Below are 27,575 nucleotides of genomic sequence, written 5' to 3'. Positions count from 1 at the left end.
TGTTTTTCCTGTTAATTTTAAGACATTTAATGATATATTAAACCAAAATATGTTTACGTTTATTTGAATGTGGTGCTTTAGGAAACGATTATGTCTTTTGCCAGGGACAGAAAGTTGGTAACTTCAAACACTTCGCATAATACTGATTTATCTTTTCAGTTTGACAACATAGGTTATAGAATAAGCATCGACAATGATAATTAGTACTCGACCCCAACCTCTAATAAGAACATTTTGTTTCGGTCCTCCATCTATGCGGACTTCTTTTAGGAGGTGCCAACTGGTTCGACGCGTTTTGTACCGGAATAGAATCTTGCTCTGAAGCCGGTCCAGGAACTGAACCCTCAGAAATTTCGGTTCGCTACCCTCCTTTCAATATCACGAAAGTGTTTGATGCTGTATGATGCTGTTCTTGAAACCGGTGCTCGAGATGGGAGCAGGTGCTTGGAAATAAATGCCATTTTATTGTTTTTGCTAGTGTTACTTGTTGTCTTCGATGATCATAGCGCTTGCTTTATGTCCCATCATCATAGCGGGGAAGTTGAGGTTGCCTGACGGGAGGTAAGGCATCGATGATGCATCGACAACGCGAAGCTTCTTCACGCCACCAAGAACTCTGCAAAAAAGTGTAAGAGAATAAATCATTGCTCTCTTTTTGTTGTCGGTAATCTAGAAGAATTTGCGCATTGATTCTGCCGCACTCTCTGCACTCTGTTATGCCAGCTGCTCTCTTTTTCTCTTTAGTCTCGCTTCCAAGAAATGGAAACGAAAGCGCTGCTTTTTTTTCATAGCGAATAATGTATTTTACGACTCCCATTCCACAACTTCATGAACAGAATGAAAGGAAGTAAAACTGGGTGGGGGTTTAACGTCCCAAACCGATTGACTCAGGCTATGAGAGACGCCGTAGTGGAGGGCTCCGGGAATTTCGACCACCTGGGGTTCTTTAACGTGCACTGACAACGCACAGCACACGGGCGCCTTGCTTTGCGCCTCCAGCGAAAAGCGGCCGCCCAGCCCGGGATTCGATCCCCACCCTTGGGAACAGTAGTCGAGCACCGTAACCACTGCGCCACCCTGGCGGGGTGGAATTAAAACTAAGAGTGAAGTTTGCGTATTCGTGGAAAGAAATTGTTTTTTAAACGCTTCCATGACGATTGGCATTGTATCATCTTTATTTCACAACTTGAACTTCCTTAAGTTGAGGCATTATAACAAGAGTTGGACAGTAGGTTGAAAATACTAGTTAGCAGTCAATACATGAGGAGTATTAGGAAGCCGGTTGAGCTTTCTTAAAGAGGCGTTTTGAAATCTGAAGACGGTTTCTATGGCACAGTGGGGCAGTGTGCTGACGGAAACAAAGAAAACACAAGAGAATAAGAAAAGAAAATCGCGAAACTTTCTAGTACGAGCATGTGAAACTAAATGTTTTCGCAGTGGTACATGAATGTAAAAAAAAAGCCCAGACGAGCGCAACCGTAATATACTAACAGGGATAATCATAACACAAATCGAAACACATATATGTGAAGTGAGTAAATAAACCGAAAGGAACCGCTGTATAGTAATAAATTTTTCAGATCCGGTCTTGCGCTATTACCTAACTGCATCATGTTCAGTGAGAATCGAATCTAGTAATTGGTTTCATGGTGCAAATGGTGCTCGAAGGAAATTACCTATAAAAGCGTTAGTAAGGTAATGTAGATGTTGAGAAACCAGGGAAGAACAAGAAGACAAAGGTGGCCACACATTATAAAAGAGAACTGAGTTATCTCTAAGTTCTTTTTCACACCGATGCCGACCACTGAATGAGTCAAAATTGCACCACGCGTGACGTCGGCGATTGTATAAGCAATAAGCTCTGCGTCTTAGTGCCACCGAAGCGGTGGCGGGTGCAATGATGGCCTTTAACAAATAAAAAGTCGGTGGCAGGCTAGCCCCCGCCGCAGATGGCGGTGACCTATCTGTACTAGCCCCATCAGGGTCAAGATCAGCCACGTACCTTTCACCACCTCAAACATGCCTGCAACAATCTTCTTCGCGACAGATGGTTTATAAGTTTTTTCTTATTATTACAATCCTCCAGCGTCACAATGCCAATAGAATGGCGGTTACAAATCATCATATAGTAACCACACATGCTGTGGAAGGTAACGGCAAAGCAATTCCCTCTTTCGCGTAACTCGACTTTGATACTCACCGAGCTAATATTCCATTAAATTTTGCCTGTGTCATCTCATGCATACTGATTAGCATAAAACAGAAAGCGACGAAATTATTTGTACAGCACCGGCCAACATAGATATGAAGCCCCCCCCCCCCCCCCCCCCTTTAAGCAAGCCGCACGTAGGCAGGCGCGGCCTAGGAGTAGTGTGTACGACTCGATATTTAAGGCCCCGACGGATACAATTCATATTTCATCCTCCGATCGATCCAAAAGGAGCTATCTGAGTTTGCAGCTCTAGTCAGCTCGGTCATGGCGCGTGGTCGAATCGCGCCATACAATCCGACGACGACTATATACCAGGCTTTGTTACTTGCCAACTACCGCATGCTAGAGGTACGCTCGTGATGTCTAGCTCACGGAAATTGGGCCAGGTATTTGTAACACTGAAAAATTTGTGATGAGTTGTTTATTCGAAATATACCTATTGAAATATACCTATTGAAATTTTTTTTTGCTATACCAGCGTGGACAGAGTTATAGCTGCCAAAATGAAATAATTTTCAAGACACCACTGCAGTACGTGATTGACATGTCGGAGGGAAGCTGTGCGATGTAGAAGTTTGAAAATGCTGTATAAACACCTATAGCGACGATTGCTGGGAGCACTTGCGAAAACAGAGGCGTAATTTTGATAAATGGTCAGTACTGACGTGTGTTACCTATGTAATACGTATAAGACTCATTCCTTATTAGTCCGCTGAACAACTGTCCTGTTTATTTAGTTCCAGTTGGTTCAGGTCACTCACATCGACTACGCTGCTGTATAGTGCGTTCAAAACGTGCTCAGCAATTTCCTTAAGTTAGAGAAAGCCTTGTACAAAGATTGCATTGGGAATGCTGCTTAAATTGCTAAGAAACCGACCGCTTTTCACCTTCAGTTGTCGCAACCCCTAATCAACGATGGCAGCATCTTCACTTCTTCAGGGCAACAGCGCGTCACTGAGTCAACTAATTGCCAAACTGTGACCTCGGTCCGGCAGGTCACCACAGACAACCTAACAAGGCCGCTACGCGAATTTCTTTTCCAGCAGCGAGAGTCACGACAGCAGATGATAAAGGGTCAGTCAATGAATATGAGCGCACGGGCTTGGGTTAAGTGGCGAGAGTACATCACATGACGCAACGCAGATCTGCCCTCGAACCTTCATTTGCTGGCACTTAACCGCACATCTGCAGTCGTGATGTAGGCTTCTGAAATCGTTAGTCTTATGAAGATCTCGGTGGTGACGCACCAAATTTGCTCCGCACATTTGGATACTATTTTGGAGGTGTGAGATATCATAAGTGATCACAGAGAACTCACGTTTGCACACTAACCCCACGCACTTATTACACACTTGGTCGTTTCGGGATCTTTTGTGTTGCTTGTTCTTATTAAATTCATATCTTGTTATTCACGGTAATATTGCCTTAATTCACTTAATTTAACAACTCCACCCAAAAAACTATACAGCAATTTATGTTGTCACTACGAAATTTCTGTCTGGTTCTTGACAGTGAACCTGTTGTGAGTGCAGGTATTTCTATTGTGGCATCAGCAATTTGTGTAGTTACAACAGAGAAGTGATACACTCAAGTTTCACTTAAGGACAGAACTGCAGCATAATTTGTCGCGTGTTTGACACAATTCTGTTTTTCTCAACTGGAGGTTGCGGTTTTTTCGCAAATCCCTGGTGCATGTATTTTATAAGCAACGTGGATAAAGTCGCTTTTCTATCTTCAGCGGATTCAGCTAGAGTGATTCAGGAGAACAGGTAGGTGGGGCCTATGTTACCTGAGTCTGGCGTCGATCACGGCTTGCGCATGTGTTCCCATGGGAGCAGTGCAGCATGGGTGCCATCCACTCATCGAAGTCTGACGCACAAAACAACGCAGGTAGGAGTCGCTCCACAGGGGCCCTGATGATTCACACGCAGGCAACGGTATGTCCCACACGGTCACGTTGGCCTTCCTCATCGCTTCGCTTCTCAAGACTTGCAGAGCGATCTTGGAGCCTGAAAAAGAGGAAATATTCAGCACAAATTGCGCGACGACGAAAGCCCAGAAAAGATACAAAACTTGAAAAAATTCTTAGCACAGCTGAGTGCAGAATAGGTCCAGAAAGCCTGGTTTAGCATTGCTTTGATCTGCCGAGCGACGACATTACGATCCGTCTATTCCCTCTGTCACCGCTATCTTGCCCACTGTTCTTGTCGTCGTTCACGATGATACATCGCACATTCCGAATTAGCCCGGGTAGTATCTATGATAACCAGAGAAAGCAGGCACAGCCTGTCAAGAAACGACTACGCAGTTCTATGATGTCATGCTGTGGAATGCAGCTATGGGAACGGTATCTCCCGTGAAAAATCGGCGTCCACTTTTCGCGCCACCTCGAAGCAAGTTAGGAAAATACAGCCATACATTTAAAATGAATAGCAACAATTACGGCCTTCCGAGCTACTGTTCCAGAGAAGATAAAGCCGATGAAGCTTGGCGCGTGAACGGCTGGCAACTTAGCACGAGAAGAAGCCGGCTACTGAGACGGAGCCGTTGCCAAAATTTCGAAAGCCATGGACGATTTGCCTGCCGTGTTTTATAACATCCTAAAAACGAGCTAAAAACTATATATATATATATATATATATATATAAACTAGGTGACACACGGTGGAAAAAACAACACTTTAATCCGACGTTTCGGCCGGGGTCTTTGTCAAAGAATGATTCCTCGACAAAGGCCGGACCCCGGCCGAAACGTCAGATTAAAGTGTTGTTTTTTCCACCGTGTGTCACCTACTTTAAGTTTATGCCTTACCGGACCCATTCGAGCTTCAACCCCCTCCCTATATATATATATATAGATATATATATAGGGTGTATATATAGGTGATATATATATATATCACCTATGCTAACCTCCAGTATTTTTCTCGTTTATTGCAGTTGATTTAATAATTAGTAAAGACAATATATATATATATATATATATATATATATATATATATATATATATATATATATATATATATATATATATATATATATATATATATATATATATATATATATATATATATATATATATATCTATATATATATATATATATATATATATATATATATATATATATATATATACTTTTTTATTGAGCCAATAATTAAGACATTGCCAACTAGTCTTTACTAATTAATCTTTCGCTTTATTTTATCGTGAAGCATGAAATTGTTGTTTTCGCATTGTTTTCCTTCGTTTCTTGGAGGATAAGATATTGTCACTTTATTTAGAGAGCTTCATTTGCTGCTAATACAATTTAAATGCGCCGAGTAGAGTTGAAGAGTGTTTTCAGCAAATCGTGAAAGTTGGTCACGGTTCCCATTCCATATACCTGTTTACATCAGCCGGTTATTACCAGGTAGTATTTGCAGATATTTGCTGGCTTAAAGCTATGCAAGGGTCATGAAATAGTTACTATCTTCTTCCATATTATAACTTCTTTCATATTTTGCACATTGCGTTAAGCATCAGCTCTGCCTAATCTGCCGCATGTAAAAGCCGCAAGTGTTGTCAAGCCATTTTTAGGCTCTCTCGCGTGCCATCTCAGCATCAAATTTGCGCAGTGGACGTGAGATGCTGAGGATAAAAAAATTTATTCCGTCGCCCCCCATACCTGCCTCTAGAAATATATATTTTTTGTGTCATGATCACCGCAGCCTTGCATGTTAACCGACGGCCTGGCCGGCTAACCAACACCGATGCTAGCCTCTTTTGTGTCTCCTCCGTCATCGGTGTTTGAGAAATGTACGTGAAGAGGTGTTCCTTTTTAAGAAACTGGGATGATCTTATGGCGTTTCCGAGAGTGGAGGAAAGTAATAATTGCAAATGATGTAACAAACCTTTTAGAAGTTTAAACTAGAACATCACAGTAATATAATAACCCAGTTTGGTACGAAAAATTTTGACAAAGAAAAAAAAAACTCTGGCCAGTTACCGTCATGGAATGTACGTTTAGCACAAACGACTGAGTGAACTTTCTAGATCGTGGCAGTGCAGTGTGTTGGTAAGGTTTTTGGCAAGCGAACATTTGCGTATTTACCAGCTATGATTATTTGAATAGCTATCGGCTCTGACTATTTCATGGTTCTTGTAATTTCATATTCGTCGTGACCCCATAGAAAGTGACGGTAATACTTTCTTTAGAGCTAGCTAGTTTATTAGGGTCTTATTTCAAAGAAATGATCCAAAGGGAGTGAACGTACTCATGTGCAAGCGGCAGTGGTCTGCGATTATTTTGAAGTGAAGAAAATGCGCCTAGTAATGTCCATAGCACTGATAGTACAAATTCCGCCTCTAGCAAGCAAAGACAGGTAATTGTTTACCCCGGTGACAGGTAGAAAAATATTTTTTCAAGAAAACGGACTAAATGTTTACGGTCATTAAATGTAGAATCTGTTTCAATTGTTAGTATTGATTTTTGAGCTATCAAAATCCGAGACAGTTAACTGTTTGTTAGAAACTATGTAAAGCTAGGGAATTAGAAATAAGAACAATATTTGATGGTTCTTTAGTGATAAAGATCGGAATGTAGCTCCGTAATTATGTTAAATATTGCGCCTTACAAACCGCACCACCCTGGCAATCATGCTGGAAGTGCGTTAAGTCGACCAAAGCAAACGTGATGCGACGCGACGAGAAAACTGCATGCAATTTACTGAATCTACATACCTTCGACCAGAACGACCAGATCGCTGCTTTCCGAAAGAAATCGAGGCTGAATGACAGGGTATTTATTAGGATCCGTACTGTTCAGCCGAATATAGCCCGAAGAATTGGGACTTAAAAGTACAGGGACGATCATTATGACGTGGCTTCCTCTTTTCGGCTTGTAGTAGCCATCGAACATCTGAAATACGTTTTTATCACGTGTTTAGAAACTCTCTTTGAGCGACTGTCTTCAAATTGCACCTGCTGTAGAGGAACAAGACAACAACACTGGGACATTGACAAGACGATGGCGGTTTTGTCTATGTCAGGTTGTGCGCTCTCTCTCTCTCTCTGCCCCACCGTTCCTGTACTGCTTTGTTGATACTCACGAATGCATACAAACTGTCCTGAATTTCATGTTTTATTCAAATCGCACCTTCCGCATTAAGAAGTCTGCACCTGAGGCAAGGAAATATTATTATGCCGAGTGCCCACACCCATGATTTCTAGCTGGCGTGAATATGTGAACCTAATAGACAGGAAAATAATTATTGAACAACAAGTCCTGACTCACTGCACACATCGGTCTCGGGAAGTGGGTATACAGAAAAGTAAACGCGGCAAGATAGATGGAGTTCATCTTCAGATATTGCTCTTAGTGCACCCTCGTGCCCTTTCTGGCAAGGTTTGTGCCACCTGTCCTCACAGAAAGTGAAAAGGGTGAGAAAGTTTTACAGAAAGGCTAGTTTCCTCACAACAGCAATCTCACGATCGTTACCACCAGGCGGGATTGGAAGGCACTGTTAAGCGTATGACGCACCTCTCTTTAGCCACTGAAATGTTTTACAGCGTACTACAGTCCTCTTATTAACGATGCCTGCATTAGCCAGCTAGGACTGCCTTCATATATTCGTCTGTTAAAGCCCGGCTTCTCTCTCGTAATAACAGTCTGCTAAAATACGCCCTCTATCTCTTAGTCGTCAATAGACGAGAGCATGAGTTCATGCAATTCATGGTATATTCGGTAAAGTGCACTTCAGCACCAGGCGAGGACTCGTCTCGGGCACACACACGCTTCCTCAGTGCCGCTCAGGCGGCATGCTACATCTAGGACTACCACAGTCCGTTGGCTACAACGTTCGCAATGAACTCCGCGTCGCATCGAAAGAAGACGCCGCGGCTGCGCACGATCATAGTGTCCCGCGTGCTTGCCCGTTGACTCGCGATTATCGCGCGGCTGCTTCGCCCGCTGTCATTGACGCATTCACTGTTCCAGTTGCAGCGCCGCATGTAGTTTTGTAAAAGGATTTCGCCACAGTTGGTTAAACATAGTACACCTCTGATCCTGCGACCTTCAAGCGTTAACGCTGCCTCGAGAAGGTTGGTCGTCCTCCAAATGATGGGAACCTGCTCAAGTACTCTGCTTGACGACGAAAACGCAGTGCCAACTATTTAGGGGTTGGAGGTTACCATATCAGACTCTGGGCTCGAGGCCCAAGAGACCCTCACTGACAGACGTGGCAGCCACTATAGTCCCTTATTAAATATCCCACTGACACAAACCCTCGCTTTCCCGCCGCGGCGACGCAGTGGTTACTTTACTACTGAACCCTAAGAAGCGGGATCGAACCCCGGCCACGGCAGCCGATTTTCGACGGAGGCGAAAAGCAATGCGTCCGTGTGCACAATAAGGTACCCCAAGTGATAAAAATTTCAACCTTCTTTCATAGCCTGAGTCGGTTTGGGACGTTAACTCCACCAACCAAACCGGACCAAACAACCCCTCCCTGGTCTCACTATAACGTTTATCGTTCCTTCATTCGTCTCAATTCACCTCCGAGTTCTTCTTTCGATCCGCTTCCGATCTGGAGAAATTGGCAGGTGGGGCGCACAGACCAATGGAAGCCAGAAACATTTTCTTTTTGCGTTGAACAGCTACTGTGTCTCTTCGTGTTTGTAGCTTCATTACTGCCGCGAAATAGTTTTAAAATAGCAGTCAGTAAAAGCACACCTCAAGGTATGAGAGCTCACAAAGAAATCAGGGCAGAATTGTAGTAGCTGTTATAAATGCAACTTGTTGATCGTTCTGCGATATACTCGGCAACATATAATAAAATAATGCTACCGCCACTGGAGTATAAGAAGAAAGACCGATTTTTGGGATACGCATGCATTTATAATGTCTCCGGCGCACACGGCGGCAACAGTGTGCATCCATTATCTTAAATGGCTATCACATTTCATAATTTACGTGAAAACGAGCATCCGTTGGCGCCAGTCAACCGGAATTTCTTCCGCCTCTCTCATTGTCTCGTGGTGTATAGGGCTGGAAACGCTGCTACTTTGTCTAAGAGGTCTTACGCAAAAGGCGATTATTGCCAGTCGACAAATATTCTTTAGAATGTATGTACTGGCTATACTTACAATACAAAGTTGCTATGCTACCAAGTGAGCTACTCGCACTTAATGTTCAGTGCTTGGTATCCCACATTTTTGCGGGAATCGGAATATTTAGGATGTCTTTTCGTCAGACTGTTTAGTTCGCACATTCCATCGGCTGGAAACCAACAAGTTAATTTAAGGTTGCGGTGTAGGATATCAAGATTTCAACAGAAAGAACAATTCACCGAGATTCGTCTCTGTACACACAACACACATAAAGTTGGGCCCATTTGGTGCTGTGCCAACTTATTCATGCTAGGCTGCATTGATTGTTCTCCTTTTGTAAAGAACATTTACTGCTAAAGGGTTTTGCAAATGTAACGAATGAATCATCATTATTGCATAGCAATTTCTCGACATTGCTTCCTGGCTACCGTCCTCAGCTTAGCACCACGGCAGTGTAGCATAATAGCCAAGCAGCCGTGTGTGCGAACGCAATAGCTGTGGTACTTGAAGAAATTCGCTTCAGACTTCCGCATGACTACTGTGTATGCAGCGTTTCTGGCAGACAAGTGGTGCGATGATAGATTAAATTGTAAGACGTGATAGGTACACCCAGAACCCGCTGCCGTTTGCAAAGCTCGTTCTCAGAAAGCTGCGCTCGGTATCAAGAGAAGTGCCAGTACTGGTACATTCTTCATTTTTTGTAAACAGCAAAAAGGCGACCTTTTACCTTATTGCTTAATATCACGTACCGATGCTTTCGTCTTTTTTTTTCTGTAATCCTAGCTTTCAATGATTTGTTGTGCGTGGATGGCATCTTTCACATTGAAATGGCATCAGACTTCACTTGAATGGCGGCGCAAACTCGGCCTTGGAGCCGAAATCTGGTTACCCGCAAGATCTCAGTTCCGTTATTCATGCGTATTACCTTTATCCCATAGGAAGGTAGTAGCACGTAGCTTTAGTAATATTCCCCGTTTTATCACGCAATAGCAACCAACTTTAATGAGTGAACCAGACATTCAATATCACATCCCCGCCTCTCACACAGCTGAGGACGAGTCAGGACACGTGAGCACCCGCTCAACTTTTTTCTAGCACAATCAGGTTTGACACTAACCTCCTGCGATATGCCTATCTGACGAGCGATGTACTCCGCTTCAATGGTCGTCGGATTCAGAGTGACAAAAAGGAACTGAATGTTCGGAAGGGTGGGATCTGCGCCCGGCGTACTCAGGAACGCCACGCATTCCACACCATAGGCGTGAGTCAAAGGGCCTGAAAGAAAAAAAAAGTACTCTCAGGCCCGTCGGTTATTGCTTTGCGGTGTATTCTTGCAATAAATACAATCCCTGCAGTTTATAAGCACTAAAGCCATCTCGAATGCATCCAGGCGCTTTGGCAGACAACCTGACCTGCTGACTTGGTCATAACCTGCCGGATACTCCTGCTTTTAAACTGTGACATACCGGAAGTGCAGCATTTTAAAATGATATAACTCCAAAGACGAGAAAAAGAGGACGTAAAGCATCGCTATCTAAACTTTAAATATCGACACCTCTCGCTACATATCACTGCAATTGATTATATGTAAGGTATTCGCAAAAATGGCAGTCTCTGGAAAAGGACATTGCAGGAGTGGCCACAATGCGCAGCATGAATATGTGTCAGCAAATAACATGAAAAGGCAGTACACAGACAAAATCTTCGCTGAACAAGCAACGCAAATAGTCTTCAGGGCATATCATAAGTCAGGGGTCATTGGAAAGGAAGGAAATTTGAAGCTCAAAAAATGACAAGAGATGTTCAGTTTCACTTGTCAAACAATTACAAAAAAACCTGAGGCAATGAGGACGGCGCGAATTGATTTTAACACCCATAAATGTCTTTAAAAGTGTCGGAAACTTCAGCAGTGATGCATGCCACCTTTCAAATCCACGGAACCACCACCGCTACAACATGATAAAGGGCTGGTGAACTTGCGCATTGATTACAGGCAGTGTTACCGTAATTAGTGGTCCTCTGTTCAGGTACGATAAACGACCAGCCCGCATTTGTCACTTTTCAGCCACGCTTGATAAGGCAGAGTGGAATAACGCTATATAAGGCTTACGAATTTTATTGCGTGCCTGCACACAGGAATAACACAGCTTGAATGAACATATTTCTTGCGTTTTTTTATCATTAGAAAAACGTATTATAGCGATTCACTCACTATTGAGAGTCCCTTAGTACATTCTATATTGTTCAGAAAGCCCACTTCAGTTATTTTCAGTTCATATATTATTCACCAGAAGCTCCTTGTGCACTCATGCTTATGTATGCTTATCAGAAAATTAGCCCCCTCAGTGAAAGAGCGCACAAGACTGCAAACGGCAGCCAGGAATGTGCATGTGCAATTTCTAAAGCCAGCTTTGCGTTGCAGTGCACGTGTTTTTATCTCTGATGTTTTAAACTGATTTTGCGGGCAATTTAGTGGCAGCAATAAACCTAGGATTTCGTAAACTTCACAGAAACTTTTGATACCAACCTGTCCTGTTAAATGCATATTCAGGCACAGTCAATGGATTATAATAGTTGATCTCAATATCTTCTTTGCTCGTGGCCGCGATACCATTTACGGTAACGTGATCGAACAGCTTTTCCCCGACTGGAAGATCGGCGATGACATTTATCTGCACGAAAAAAAAAATGCAACCACTGGCTTAGTGCAGGAAAAATTTCTTGGTGGCGTCGGCTGATATTTAGGGTCCGAGAGTAATATTAGCTGTCAAGAAAAAGAGTATCATGCAGCCAGATGACCAACACAACGAGCGTCTTTACGTTCGCGAGCCCGCTTCGAAATTACAAGCGTCGTAAATTTTGTTCACTTCCAGAGCTGTAAAACGTCAACGGCTGGCAAAAGAGCTCGGTCTTATGCAAGTAGGTTTAGACCAAACTATAAATACACTACGCAAGTTCATCATAAAATGTAGACCGGGAGGGATACGGCTTCTGCAAACGCCTGTATCAGGATTACATGCAAGCACAGGGAAGGATGTAGCATTTGTTACAAACGCTGTTTCATTGTAACAAGGCATTCACTTTGCGACTTGAATTACGCTTTAGAGTTCTAGTTGGGATGACGGATGGTTTCCAAGGCAATACAAGCCCAGTTTTATAATGCGGTTCTTATGAGCATTCTGCTGAGTATACCGTTGAAGATATGATGCGCTAGAAAGCAGAGATGCTAATAACTTAAAATTGGAATCGAACAGCTGAGCCTTTAAACAGGACCATTTGACAGACCACTGAAATTGACCGACACGATTTTGGTTTAACAAATGATATCATGAACCCATATATAGGTTTCGGCATGAGTACTGGTGTTACCCGTTTGACTATAGTTCCGCTAACTAAGGAATTCACTTTGAGCACAGGTTCCAGGACATGGCGCACGTTGTACCGAATAAAATAATTCATGTGGGACTACATTCTAACGTGAAAACACGCACAAAAGAGACAAGACGACCCAAGGTTGATGATTTCACATTATTATGCGCCAACTAGCTCAGTTTAAGATCATCCTGCAAAAAAAAAAAATCGATTTATTTTCCGTACCTTTAACAATTTTGCTTGCAGGCTACGGTGAACTGCAGTGGTGTAAGAAATTACGAGCCAATATACTCTGGACAGTTAAAAAATGAGACAATAGCCTACCCCAAACGACTCCAGATGTTTTCGCGGTCCAATACCGGACAGCATGAGAATTTGAGGTGAAGCTATGGCACCGGCACAGAGGATAACTTCCTTCGTTGCCCGGACAGTGTGAGTTGTAAGGTAGCGCTTGTACTCGACTCCAACTGCGGTTGTTCCTTCGAAGAGAACCTGCACAGATGGACTGTCTAGATGAACTCAAAGTACATGAAACATCGCACTCAATTCCAACAAAATTAGTTAGGTACATACGAGATATTCAGCGGCACACTTTATTTGTGTGCTTTTATGAGTTAATAAATTATCCATTTTTAGAAAGTTGCCATTAATTATACCCAGTACCTTTGTCACGCGGGAGAATAGTGCCACATCGAGGTTTTTTCTTCTTCGGACAGTTCTGTTGATGAACGACCTGCTCGAGCTCCAACGCTCCCCATCCTTGATGTTGTTCTCAACTCGTGAAAAGCCTGGAACGAGGAAAACAGTTGTGTTGGTAGCATGCCACACGCCAACGCACACATAACCAGCGATGAGGGTTTATTCAAGAAGTTGACTGCCGCCGCAGTGAGGATTTCTTTCAATGTTTATTAGAGGCTCATGGACAAAATTTGAGAAGGCATTACTAAATAAGAAGCCTAAGAGAAACAGCTTTATTTTACCTCCACGTTAGAGCAGTAACCACGGGAAACATGTTTTGCACCTGCAAACACAAGCACAAGCGGAGTACATGATAGTGGTTTAAAGGTCGTGGTATTGTTCTCTGTATGCGAAGTTAATTTTGCATTGAACAGACCGCATTTGCTCTACTGTAGCGGCGTAATGAACAGTAATCAAATATAATTGTTTGTTGCTGTGTTCTGCACTCAAATGAGGCACATGATCGACCAGAACATTCTGATGTCATTGTCTCAACTAAGTGTAGAGTCATGTACTATCAATGAATTTTATAAGACGATGGGAGTTTACCTCGTCATTTCCTGGTTTCTACGCACGTAATCAATTTAAGGCCAAGATCCGCGGTGCTCCCTAGCCCTCTTCAGGGTGGTGAGCAAGTTCTGCCTCTCCACTTCTTAAGAGGGTAGCATGTGAAGCAAGCTTATGCATCCCCGCAAACACAACAACACGAACACTGCGTAATGATCGCCTACAAGAGCAGCTGGGCAGTTTCTTAGGAAAAAAATTGCGGAAACTCTGATATGTCACGGATTCTAGTGTACGTTTCAAACATCATGCGGTCCACGTTAACCAGACGCCCTCCATTAACAGTATTCCAGTATGTCAGAGATTTTGTGCAAAGAAAACTACGAATTTCGAGCTCAGCTTTGTGAAGTTAGGAAGGTAGTTTCAGCCTGCGTCCGAAGTCACAACTGTTATGGGATCATGTTTAGCAAACAGCTGACGGAGACACTTTTGCCTTTGTTGGTACTGGGAATTTCCTTTCCGTGATAGAAGCCAGAAATACATCAGTCAAAGAAACCCAAGAGAGGTCTTTTCGGAAAAGAAGAAGTGAGTGACGTGCACCTAGATAGCGATAAGTGTGCAAGACTAATTTCCTTCGGGTTAACAGGGTCGCTTTCGTCGTGCTATCCACATTTTCCCTTCTGCAAGGAAAGCGTTAAAACAATATACAAAATTATCTGCTTGTGGGCACGGAATAGAGATGGAAAATTTCCGCTAGTTTTGAATGGCTCAATAAAGACAGTTTGTTTATGGTCCTTTCTCAAGAAATATATAAAAAAATTCAAAATAATAGGACACATGACAAGAACAGCTAGATTTCTTTCTTGAAAAGTATAAATTTCAGTAATGCAATTTAGGAGTGCCACTTTTGAAATAAAAAAAAAACTGCCTCGTCCTCGTGATTTATTTCCGCCTGATTACCTCTGTTGTTTTATGCGTTTCAGTGTATTGCAACAAGTACAATATTTTTGGAACACAATTGCATTCTGTGCATCGCTCCTCTTCTTACAGCTTTGCGGAATATTTACTGTTAACACGCCACTGCGCCCTTAGCCTCTAGCATTGTTCTGAGTTGAACGGGACTTTTCTAATTTTAATCAAGTCCTAAAGCGAGTATCATGTTGTCTAGTGATATGCTAGTGCACTAACTACTCAATGGGTTTTAAACAGCCGAGTAACAAAGAATAGAAAATTACACACACACACAAAAAAAAAAAACCTTACTTCTCTGCGCCATTGCCGCTATCTACGTCGGCCCCGCAATATGTAGATATCAAGACCTCTCAGATTGAGTAGCCACGCAGTATAAATATTATTCTGGGCATGATCTGGGCTATGCAAGAAAATGGACATTTTCATAGTGCAGAACGCAGCTCTCGTAGTATTTCATGAGCGTGGCAGAAGGCGAGAGATGTAATGCTCGTAACATATTTTTGTCATCGGAACCACCTCACCTAAACTCTTACGGCAACCAGGAGAGGACGCTGGCGTTTCTATTGCGAGGTATAACAATCCACTGAGCGACCGAAAGCAATATTATGTAAGAACATAGCATTCGCTTCTACATTTTCACTTTTGGTCAGTTGTGGAGTGATGTTAAATGCGTTTGATCCGCTCAGCCTCCAGGTGAACGCATTTTCACAACAACCGGAAGGAACAGAGACTACGAAATCTCACTTGTTTGGTTCGGGCCGTTGTAGTCGTCATTGCTGTAGCCAAGCTCTCTGCCAGCCTCTAAGAACACGTCGCTTGCTTTGGTATGAGACGCTGGATAGGACACAGGTACCTCTCCGGTTTGGCCGTGGTAGCCTGAAAAATACAGGTCGGGCTTGGCGTTGACCTGAAGATAGCATGACAGTAGATATCGCCATTTGAGGCACCTCACAGGCGGAGGGATGAGGGAAAAGGCGAGAAAATTTTGTGTCGTTCGCTCAGGCCCGCATCCTTTGAGGAAACCACGTCGACACATGCACGCTTCCACAAAATTTCAGCGGCTGTCGGTGGTTGTAAGGCCAAGTAAAGACACGGAGGACAGATATCGCGAGAGAGGTGTACGTTCCGGAGCGGGCTTTTATATTACAGGGCTACACGAATTATCTGTGTGAGAACTGAGGTCGTAGGCTGCCATAATTAATGCCGAAATCAATCACCTTGAAATTAGCATTTCACCAATAATGCAATGATTAGTACGGGGCACGTAATAACGGGAGGGGAGGAGATTTGGGACTGATGAGAGTGTCTGGCGAATGCATCGAAAGCGAAGCGCGAGTGAGCGTAAGCGGCTTTGTCATCATCGGTGCCAGGCTGCTCACGAGCTCTGTGCTAACACGGCAACGCTTTGTGAGAAAAAAGCATGGGCTAGAAGCGTCAAGCAGTAGTCTAGCTGGGAAAACTAGCGCGGTAAAGCAGATGTGCCAGGTTTGGTTGTTAGTTACGGGGCTCGACGCGAAGTACTAAGTAGACGACGTCAGGGCAGGATCGTGTTAGCCATGTTTCGTCAAGTACCAGCTCATAGTTTATTTCGGCGATTTGGCGCGCGACTAGATAGGGCCCGAGGTATCTCCGCAAGAGCATTTCGCTCAGTCATAGTTGACGGATGGGAATCCACAGCCAGGCGATGTCGCCGGCGGCATTATCGACGACGCTACGGCAAAGATTGTAACGCCGTGTGTCAGAAATCTGTACTATATACGGATGCTTGTAAGTCGTGAGGTCTTTTGTTGTAGGAATCGGGCCCCGTAAGGGACACCTTCTTCAGCTATTCATATTATGGCATCTAGGTTTCTTGTAACTTCGCAGTCAGAGATAAGACAGAAAGGTGTGGAGCCATTTCCTTTTGAACGGAAGTGTTATGGCAAATATCATGTATGAAGAGACTTTGTACCACACTTTGGCAGCGTATCTACCAACACGATAACATATGCACAAGCGCTTCCTTTAATTGCTCGATTCGTGTGAGGGACAGGTATTGTACACAAATATAGGAGGCTTCAGAAACAAACAGCAAATTTTGAAGAAAACAAAAAAGCTGTTTCTCCATAGAAAAAAAAATCATGCAGTAAGTACACTTATGAAAGCTTCAAATGTGCGCAAATAAAAAAAAAATGATATATACAAGTCGTTCCGTATTTGTTTGCCGGGTACAAAAATTCTCCAGTGCAAACTGTTGGGATATGTAGTCGCTAAAGGCCAACCACAGGGTAGCTGCGTTGGTCCTCGTTTTTTTATGAGTACAGTTTAACAATATAACTTGCCTGAGTTTTCTAAAATAGACAAAACACTGCAGTCTACTGCTAAAGAACGCTTCGCCAAAACAAGCAAATCAGTCGCCATTACAGGCTGCGCCTTCTGGCCTATTGCAGAATTCGTCCACGCTCTGTTCTTGACACTGGTTGCCTCTCAGTTCACCAGACATGTTGCTTGCTTCTGGCAAGCGTTATTTGTAGCGGTAAATATTTTCACTAATATACAACAATGCCTGACACAATGCCACACAACCTTCCAGTCCTCTGCCTACCCTTTCTTTCCACCGCCATTAATGCCCATCTTATCCGCCTCCTGGGACCTCCCCCTTTAAAATCTCCTCGATATCTTCGCGCTTAAGTTTCGCAGACAGCCATGGAGGAGCCGCAAGCTGGAACCAGTGCTACGGCTGCATTTCATTGACGTTCGCAAACATACATGGAATAATTAAATCACAGCAAACCTTGTCTGACCATGCTTACTCGCGCTTTCTCTCTGTAAAAAAAGGTTAATCCTGGTTGAAAAGCAGCAATTTTTTCGACATTCATGTTTTGCCGTCATAGCACCTACGCAATTTTCGTGCTCCGTAATGTTTTGTAACCCGTGTCGTAGCTTACCGCAAGGAAAGCAACGATTTCTTGTCTCTGATAGCGATTTTTTATTCTGTAAATAAGCTGCAACGAACTACAGCAAAACGAGAGCATTTTAAAATAAAAAGAACAAAATTGCGTCCACATGCCTCCGCAAAATTAGGAAGCAGGTAGCAAAAGATCCAAAAATGTAATCTGCGCGGCAGTGTAAAACAAAGCCATTCCGCACAACAGGAGGGAGGATAAATTTATCAAGCCCAAAACAGAAACCTCTGTAACCTGAAAACGAATCGAATCGAAACGATAGGTGAAAAATAAATGTGCAACAAAAACTTCTTTTAGCTGGCTACGAGAGATCACAGAGATCTAGAGTCAAATCACGTAAGTCGCTACAAGTAACCGTCAGCTATTATAAACAACTAATTACATATTTATGAAAAACAAGTTAGAATCCGAAGCTTGAGCAAATGCTGACTATACTTCAGGCATAAAACAAAGTCACAAAAAAAAAGATTAAAGTAGTGCAAAAAATCGCCCCTGCCCATGTTCGCCTCAATACTGATATTGTTTTGTTGGAATAAGCATACTTTGCTTAAAGCTTCGTTTCTGGACAAGCGGAGTTTGCAATCTGAAACCAAAGTATTTTCCATCTGGGACGCATTTTGTTTTTACTCTTTCTGTTATTACGCAGGTCAGGCGTAGTACTTAACGGAGCTCGGATTTGGTGTAATTACATGCAAAGAATACCAAAACGCGCGCACTGGACCGGTGTCATCATCTAACGTGTATTGGGCACATACTGGCGCGTACATCATTAAACGTAGCGCGCTTTTCCGCTCTAATTGCGATCACGCCTTTTGTATGCGACATCAGAAAAAATTATTTGTTCAAGTGAAAGCGCACTACGAGCATGCACATACCACGACTGGTAGCTTCAGGTAGGCAACAAGCGAAAAATGTGAAACGTAACTAACGTGCGCGTTTAACTTTAGTCCGAACATGTAAAACACACTGCGGTTGAAAACATCATTTGCGCACGCCCTATTTTTAAGGGAAACGTAAAGAGCGCTAAGTTCTTGGAGTGAATTAGGCTTCATCTCAGATGAAGTACACAGCACGAAAAAAAAAAGGCTCATTAGAGCCTCTGAACTGTTTTTTTTTTTATTCTTGCTGGCTATGAGAACATGAACAGGCGTGCTTGGTTAATCAATATACGGGTTTAAGAGCCAAAGTGTCCATAACCGAGTCGTCCACAATAACGAATCGCAGAAACAAAAATCGCAAGCAACACGCCTCGAGTGTGCATAGCCGACTGCAGTTGTGGCAGGTTGAAAATATTGTGGCAGATTCCTGTAGTGGTTTCACGGCGCTAACACAAAGAACGAAAAAAAAAATTAAGAGGACAACACCACGAAGCGCGAAATAATGCGCCCTTTATTATTTAGATATTCCATTATGCCCAGGGGCAAAAAACAACGTTACCAAAAAAAACAACTTCGCGCTCTGTGGTGTTGTCCTTTTTTTTTGTTGTTCTTGTGTTAGCGCGGTGAAAACCCTATGAATAACCAACTAGGTCCAATTCTCGCCATTTTAGCAGATTCCTGTACATTGCGCTGGTCGCCATTATCTTAAAGCATGCGGCACAATTTCAAGGTCCTAGAGGTGCAGGAGACATGCTGCGTTGACGTCTCCTCTACTATAAATGTTTACCTCCTGCCAGCCACTTTACATGTATACCTCTCTGCCTGACAGCACCTTAACCTCATCTTCCTGCTAAGGTGGCTTCATCGCTCCTCTGAAAATTCTTGCCGTCCTTGTAAGCACCTGTCCTGTCTCCAGAGAAGTGGATCTTCTATTTCCGAGGAAGCTACAGACGTCCTCTCCGAGTCAGGTTGCGAGACCTCCGGCGCATTTTACGCATGCATGATTGCAGCTCAGGTCGGCACGGAGGTTAGGCCTAGTGCTGCCGCTGCCACGCTGGCAGAGACAGCTTCGCCGGAGTTACTCGCTGCAACTCCTGCCCTGCCGTCGACACCTCTACCTGACCATCGGCCTCAGGTCCAGCTTGGTGCTCCCGGTTCTTCAGCACCAGCGCGAATTCAGCCTTCCCAAAATGGACAACAGCCCGTAAGTGAACTGTTCTCTGGGCGGAGCACGGCTATGGCCACTCAGCTAACACGACGAGATGCACATCCAACAGTGCGACCTGAGGAGACAAGCTCTTCAATGGACCTATCGGCTCCACCATCCGTATCAACGAGCACCCGTGCGCCTCACAAGCGTCCTTCGGAAGATAATCAATCGAATTCGTCCTCGGCAAGTGGTGGCTATCAAGGAAAGCGCTCCTGTTTAACTATCGAAAACCAGGTTGCACCTACACCGGGATCGTCATCTTATAAAGTGGCGATTAAATCTCTAGCCAACAAAAGCCTCACCGATATACCAAACAGAATCATCCAGGCCAACTTGGACGCGTGTCTCGGAACCAGAGGTTTTCGGGGCTTCACGGCAAGGAAGAAGTCAAACGCTATAGCTGTGTGGCTCCCGAGACTTACTTCGGTGGAACGTGTCCAAACGCTTAGTTATATTTCAGTCACAAGTGAGATCGCAGTGCCTGTGCAAGTGTATCTAGTTGAAGGCTCCGACTTGCAGCGTTGCGTCGTTTACAACGTCGACATAAACGAAGATCAAACCACCCTTCAACGTGAGCTGTACTGCCCAACGCACCGAGTTATACAGGCCCGACACATAGGAAAGGGGCGTTCCTGCATGATCACCTTGCAAGGCCCTCCGACACTCCCAGCCTGTTTGTACTGCTACGGCTGCATATTAAGGCCACGGCCGTATAAACCGAGTGTGATTTACTGTTATAACTGTTTTCGGGCAGGGCACATGCGCAAATCTTGCCCCTTTGCTACTGCCGATGAAGTTGCGTCTGAAGGAAAAGTTACGTACCGATGCGGCCTCTGCAAATCGGACGACCACGAGATAACATCTCCAAGTTGTCCGACAAAGCAAAAGGCAACGCAGAAGGCTCGTCATCGGAACACTAAGCGTTGGCCAATAGAGGACATGCCACCGGTGCAGACATCTAATCGCTTTGCAGCTCTTCAGTGGAATGATGACGAGTGGCCAGAGCTTCCTGAGCCCGCTTCGAATGCACCTCCAGCTAAGACAAAGTCTAATGATACGGTGCTCAAGAAACACCGTCGACAACAGCCAATACAGCAGTGTACTGATCTACCAAACAACGATATGGCTGTAGTGGATCAGCAAATCAATCGTCTATTAGCAGAGGTCTCTAAGCTCCGACAACACCGCGAAATGCTTGCTCGACGTCGGCGAGCTGCAGAAGTAACCGCCAAATCTAGTAATTGCCCAACACAACCGCCTTCATCCCGCGCAAACAGGGCCATTTGCTGCCTCTTCCCAGAGTGCCACAACGCCCAATGATAACTCTGCAACATCGCTGCTCCGCTATATGGTCAACCAGTTGTCCAACCTGACATCTGTGATACTACAGCGCTTGGACTAGCACACAAAAATGGCGAAATCCGGTCGTCCTGGTGTACTACAGTGGAACTGTAGAGGCATTTCCACGACGGTGGCCGAGCTCAGGAACCGACTGCGATTTAACAAGTTTCGGGTGTGGGCTATGTTACTTCAGGAAACGAACGCCTTGCCATCTATTCCTGGCTTCAGCGGCTACGTGTCTCCTTCAATGACCGACCGTCGCGTGCAGACTGCTTCTCCCCCTGGAAAGGCGGCGATATATGTTGAAACGAGTATTCCTCATGTACGCCTTTCTCTCGAAAACTGGTGCACATCATACCAAGAGGTAGTGGCAGTTGCTGCGAAATTTTTGAAAGGAACCGTTGTTCTTGTTTCTTATTACGTTCGACCAGCTGGAGGCGCCTCTTCCCGTATTAATCTTGGCTGGTTTAAGTGTTCGTCGGCAATACCCCGGGTGTCCAATTTTAGTCGGAGGCGACTTTAACGCCCCTCACCCAGATTGGGGGTATCCGACTGCAAGCCCTCGTGGTAGGCGTGTGCGGGACGCCTTCACTGATGCCCTGTTTGTTCTGCTTAATCACCCTGGGACAGCAACACGGCCTGTGCGTCACATACGTAGTGCTGCCTATGCTCCAGACTTGACGTGGTGGTTGGGCGCAATAACTCCCTCATGGCACATGGAGCCGGACTGCTGGGGAAGTGATCACCACCCTATCCTCATCGGTCTCCATCCCTCCCGTCTCCGCCCTTTACGCCGCAAATGCTCCGTGATAAACTGGGACAACTTTCGCTCATGTCTCGACAGTATGCCTTCATATTCGCCGTCACTCCTTGTTGACCGCATACAGAGAGCACTAAACAGCGCTACGGCTACTACCTGGATTGATGTAGGTAGACCGGCACCAGATTTCGGCCTGCTTAACCTGTGGACAGCCCGCCGTCAAGCTGAGCTGGCTGCTACACGAGACCCTACTTCGGGGCAGGCACGTACACGACTGAATTATCTTACCACGAAGGCTCGGAGATATGAACGCGATCTCTCGCGACGCCAGTGGCATGCATGGTGTGAACAATTTTGTGATAAATCATCGAATGCCTCACTATGGCGAACGTTTCGTGCAATGGAACATGGTCGTTCCACTGACGCAGCAGCAACAGCATGCTTTGCGGCTAATCTGTCGCCGGGTGATTTCGCCAAAGAAGCTGCTCGAAAATTTTTCCCAAAATACGATATACTGCCTCCTTCGGCTGTAAACCTTAATTTGGCAGGTATCCCTGCAGACGCATGGAAACTACCATCTGCTGCCGATGCAGATGGAATTGCGACCCCCTTTTCGATGCGCGAGCTGCTGGCTGCAATTGACGATGCGAAACGGAAAACAGCGCCCGGCCTGGACAAAATTCAGTATGAGGTTTACAAGAACCTCAGTACTGCTGCACTTTCTCAACTACTAGACACCATAAACAAAGTGTGGCTTGATGGTGTCGTACCCGAGAGCTGAAAAACCGCTGTCGTGATCCCTATTCCCAAACCTGAGAAGCCTCCAACGAACCTCGCCAACTTACGACCAATCTCCTTAACATCAACGCTTTGCAAGCTCGCAGAGAAAATGCTAGCCACACGACTTTCTTGGTGGCTTGAACAGCACGGTTTTTATCACCCTGCTCAAATTGGATTTCGTCCATACATAAGTAGAGGGGATGGGTTGGCTGTCTTGGCATCAGTAGTTCTGTCATCTACCCGCAGCCGCAATGTACGTACCATATTAGCAATGGATGTTGAAAAGGCATTTGACAACATCAGTCATGCTGCAATCCTGAATGACACTTACATGCTTCATCTCCCTCCGAGAGTACGCACTTTTGTCGCATCATTTTTGGACGGAAGAAAATTTGCAATACGCCTCAGCGGTTGTATCAGGCTTGTGTGATAGCCTGATGACGGAGCACATGTCATGCGCAGTGCGTGCGCCGCGCTATGGAAACCTATAAATACGATGGCCATCAATAAACATCCGTTCTTCTTGTTCTGGCCGTGATGCTGTCGAGTGCCTTCCTGTCGATCTGATACATGGTGTCAGAAGTGGCCAGTTAGCCACGGTCGATGATGGACCTGCTGAAGCCCCCAGAACCCTTGCAGCTCTCGGGAAACCTGTCTCAGAACTGGAAGCGATTTAAGCAGAAACTGGAACTGTTCATCAAGGCGACCACGTCTAAAGAGGATCCTAGAACCGGTGCAGCAAAAGCAGCGCTCCTCTTAAGCGTCGCCGGAGATGAAGCGCTTGACGTCTTCAACACATTCAAGTTTGAGGCTGTGAAGACAAAGAAGATTATGACACTCTGGTCACGAAGTTCGAGGCCTACTGTGCTGAGGCAAGCAACGAAGTGCATGAGCGTTACGTATTTCGCTCGAGGAAGCAAGGGGATGGAGAACCGTTTGAAAAATTTATCCGAGATCTCAAGAAACAGGCAACGCAGTGCAACTTCGAAGGTCTGAACGATTCAATGATCAGAGATCAGATCGTCTTTGGGACGAACGATTCAAAGTTGCGTGAAAAATTGCTCCGTGAGAAGGGCCTAACATTGATAAAGGCTGAAGAAATGTGCCGAGTAGCGGAATCAGTGGCACGAAGAAATCAGATCTGGGAGAAGCCAGATAACAGTATTGACGCTGTCTCTCGGTATGTAGCGCCATGCCGTCACTGTATGGATCCACAAGAGAAGACTGCACTCGACAGGACTGCGTATCGCTGCAAGAAGTGCAACCGACGGCACGAACAACGGCAGTGTCCGGCATATGGGAAAAGATGCAACTCCTGCCAAAAGCTCCACCATTTTGCAATTTGTTGTCCGGCCAAGGCAGTCGTTAGCGAAGTCAGCGAACTTAACATGAACGATGAGTTCGACGTTCTTGACGTTGCCATCGCAAGCAGCGACAGTAAGGACTGGACTGTGAAAGCTCAAATCGCAGGTCGTGAAGCACTCTTCAAGGTAGACACCGGATAACAGGCAAGCATTATACCCTTTTCAGTATACCGCAAGCTACACATTGCCGAACTGAACCCTACGAGCTCTGTGCTGCGAGCCTACAATGGAGGCGTCATCACAAACTTTGGAACAACAGTCCAAAAAGTGACAATTGGGAACGCCGGCACTACGGTGAAGTTTTACGTTGTGAAAAATGGTCGTCAGGCCATACTTGGGCTTGAAGCAAGCGAAGCATTGGGTCTGGTGCGGCGGTCAATCGACACTATCAGCGCTTCCGCTGAATATGGAGCACTTAAAGGTTTTAAGCACGTCTTCGAAGGGTTAGGTTGCATGAAACCACCCTACAGCATGGTACTGCAGCCAGCTGCTGTCCCGGTCGTCCAGCCAGTGCGGCGGGTGCCCCTGTCCTTGCGTCAACCCCTGCGTGACGAGCTTCAGAGAATGGAGGCGGCCGGCATCATCAAAAAGGAAGACGACCCTACCGACTGGGTAAGCCCTTTGGTCTTGGTCAAAAAGAAAGATGGCAGACTTAGGGTGTGCATGGATCCCAGAAGGATTAATGAGTATATAAAAAGGCAGCATTACCAGCTTCCCAGGCGAGAAGATATTGAAGCGGAATTGACAGGCGCCTGCTTCTTTAGCTGTCTAGACGCAAATTCTGGATTTCACCAGATACCACTCGACGAGAGAACATCAAAAATATGCACATTTGCCACTCCTTTCGGTAGATATCGTTACTTGCGTCTACCGTTCGGCATCGCATCTGCGCCGGAAGTTTTTCACAAAATGCTCAGTCAGATGCTTGAGGGGCTACCAGGAGTGCATGTGTATATCGACGACATTCTTGTGTGGGGGGCTACACGGCAAGAGCATGACGAGCGGCTAGTGGCAGTGTTAAAAGCCGCCGAAAAGGCAGAACTGACATTCAATGCCGAAAAATGCAAGTTTGATCTAACCGAGGTTCAATTTCTGGGTGACGTCATTGGACAAACTGGAATTTCCCCAAGTCCGAAGCTAGTGCGCAATTTGGTTCAAATGCCAATGCCAAAAAGCAAAGCCGATGTTCAGCGCATGTTAGGAGTAGTCAACTACTTTGGAAAATACGTACCTCGCTTGTCGGACAGAACAGCGCTGCTACGAGCGCTTATCAAACCTCAAGTCGAGTTTGAGTGGACCGAAAGTCACGAGAAAGAATGGAAAAGCGTCACGCAGGTACTCGCGACAGAGCCCGTATTAGCAATATTTGACCCTAAAAAGGAAACGAAAATAACATGCGATGCATCCAAAGATGGTGTTGGGGCGGCACTTCTGCAGTGTCACGGTGGTTCCTGGAGAGCAGTGGCCTATGCATCCCGAGTGCTAACAGTTCCTGGGCAACGTTACGCACAAATTGAGAAAGAAGCGCTCGGAATTTTGTTCGGCTGCGAGAAGTTTCACCAGTTTGTGTACGGACAGAGGGTTATTATTGAGACCGACCACAAACCACTTTTAACGATTTCTTCTAAAGGAATTTGTGACATGCCCCCACGATTACAGAGATTCTTTTTAAGACTTCTTAGGTACGACTATGTGCTGCAGTACGTTCCAGGCAAGCACCTCGTCCTGGCGGACATGCTGTCACGAGCGACTCCGGCAGGCGAAGTTGACAATGCGGGTGCTACGGAAGATGTAGAAGTTCACGCACTTCAGCTCCTGAACTGCATGGTCACGGAAACAACACAACAGGAACTGGCGAAAGAAACAGCTCGGGACTGCTACTTGAACACTGTCGTCACCGACTTATCAACAGACAAAGAAATTCAAGGTGAACTGAAGCCTTTTTCATCTGAACTGTCCGTTATCAGCGGAATACTCTTCAAGGGTACGAAAGCCGTCATACTGAAGAGCATGCGCCGGGAAATGCTAAAAAGAATTCATGCTGGTCACCTTGGTTTGAACAAATGCAAAGAAAGAGCCAGACGTCGCGTTTTTTGGCCGGGCCTTAACAGTGACATCGCTGAGCTGATTCAGAACTGTTCAACGTGCAGAAAGTTTGCGTACAAACAAGCCAAAGAACCCTTGCTCATGCGCATGGTGCCACAGTGTGCATGGTACAGGGTCGGAGCGGACATCTTTTGTTTTGGGGGACATTCTTATATTGCCGTATATGACTCTGTTTCAAACTTCCCAGATGTCGAGAAACTTCCAGACACAAGTGCAAAAAGCGTTGTTGCGGCTCTCAGCGCTATTTTTGCTCGTTATGGCGTTCCTGTGGAACTCTGCACGGATAATGGACCCCAGTTCTCAAGCCAAGAGTTCGCGGTCTTCTCCAAGCAGTTCGACTTCGCACACGTCACGTCCAGTCCCTACTACCCGCAGTCTAACGGCCTCGCAGAAAAAGGTGTCCAAGTTGTGAAGCGCATAATGAAAAAAACAGACGATGCAGGAGACGACTTCTGGCTAGGCCTTCTAGCCTACCGCTCAACACCACTGGCCGATGGTCAATCCCCTGGTGAACTTCTTCAAGGGAGGCGCCTTCGATCTAATATTCCAGATTTCGGCAAAATCACGGCCACTGATGTGGTGAAGCATCGTCAGACATGCGAAGGGCGGCCGTTGCCACAACTTGCTAAAGGTGACGTGGTGCGACTAAGAGATACGACTTGGTCACAGAAAGGGAAGATTGTTGGACAAGCTGCTCCGAGGTCATACCACGTCATGACTGAAGATCGTCGTGTTCTTCGACGAAACAGGAGACACCTGCTTCACACTGGCGAGAAGTATGCTGAAACAAGTGACGACGACACCGACAGCATTGGTAGCGTAACACCACAGCTTTCCAGCACTGACACTGCTACAACACAGCAGCCCTCTTCCAGCCCACTTCCAGCCCATGGTGCCACGCCCTCAGCTGCAGTCACCCTTCCAGATCCAACCAGGGCGACCACCACTCTCAGAAGGTCGACTCGCACAATACGACCACCACAGCGCCTTTATTATGATGCTGCTTTTAATCAATTAACATGAACATTTGCTTTGATCTTGTGTTAACCATGGAAGGATGTATCAGGCTTGTGTGATAGCCTGATGACGGAGCACATGTCATGCGCAGTGCGTGCGCCGCGCTATGGAAACCTATAAATACGATGGTCATCAATAAACATCCTTTCTTCTTGTTCTGGCCGTGATGCGGTCGAGTGCCTTCCTGTCGACCTGATACAGCGGTGACACTGTTGGTTCATTCGTTTCACTACGTGGCGTGCCCCAGGAATCAGTATTGTCTCCGACGTTATTCAATATTACTTTCATAC

The 27,575-nt window shown here is 45.3% G+C and overlaps 2 protein-coding genes and 1 pseudogene across 2 annotated transcripts in view; 2 read left to right on the top strand and 1 right to left on the bottom strand.

The window, feature by feature from the left end:
• Positions 1–449: 449 nt before the first annotated feature.
• LOC146200158 (uncharacterized) overlaps positions 450–27,575 on the bottom strand; it is a 66,243-nt gene continuing 39,117 nt past the window's right edge. The window contains exons 4-11 of the mRNA XM_084595390.1: positions 15,629–15,760; positions 13,334–13,458; positions 12,995–13,162; positions 11,826–11,970; positions 10,416–10,573; positions 6,932–7,109; positions 4,002–4,221; positions 450–616 (exon numbers count right to left, since the gene is read on the bottom strand). Coding sequence (XP_084451516.1) covers positions 481–616; positions 4,002–4,221; positions 6,932–7,109; positions 10,416–10,573; positions 11,826–11,970; positions 12,995–13,162; positions 13,334–13,458; positions 15,629–15,760 — 1,262 coding nt within the window. The 3' untranslated portion in view covers positions 450–480. The remainder of the gene's footprint in view (positions 617–4,001; positions 4,222–6,931; positions 7,110–10,415; positions 10,574–11,825; positions 11,971–12,994; positions 13,163–13,333; positions 13,459–15,628; positions 15,761–27,575) is intronic.
• LOC146200160 (uncharacterized) lies at positions 23,306–24,303 on the top strand (annotated as a pseudogene).
• Positions 26,233–27,401, top strand: LOC146200159 (uncharacterized). The gene has a single exon (XM_084592886.1). The coding sequence runs from the start codon at positions 26,350–26,352 to the stop codon at positions 27,289–27,291; it is 942 nt and encodes a 313-aa protein (XP_084449012.1). The 5' UTR covers positions 26,233–26,349; the 3' UTR covers positions 27,292–27,401.

The sequence above is a fragment of the Amblyomma maculatum genome, chromosome 2, assembly GCF_055883805.1.
Source record: "Amblyomma maculatum isolate TAMU_Amacu chromosome 2, ASM5588380v1, whole genome shotgun sequence".
NCBI classification, from domain to species: domain Eukaryota; kingdom Metazoa; phylum Arthropoda; class Arachnida; order Ixodida; family Ixodidae; genus Amblyomma; species Amblyomma maculatum.
The sequence above is the reverse complement of the archived record's forward strand: the minus strand, read 5'-3'. Positions and strand labels throughout refer to the sequence as shown.

Coding starts and splice junctions, on each gene's coding strand:
- LOC146200159 (XM_084592886.1), top strand. CDS start 26,350: ATGCGCATGGTGCCACAGTGTGCATGGTACAGGGTCGGAGCGGACATC.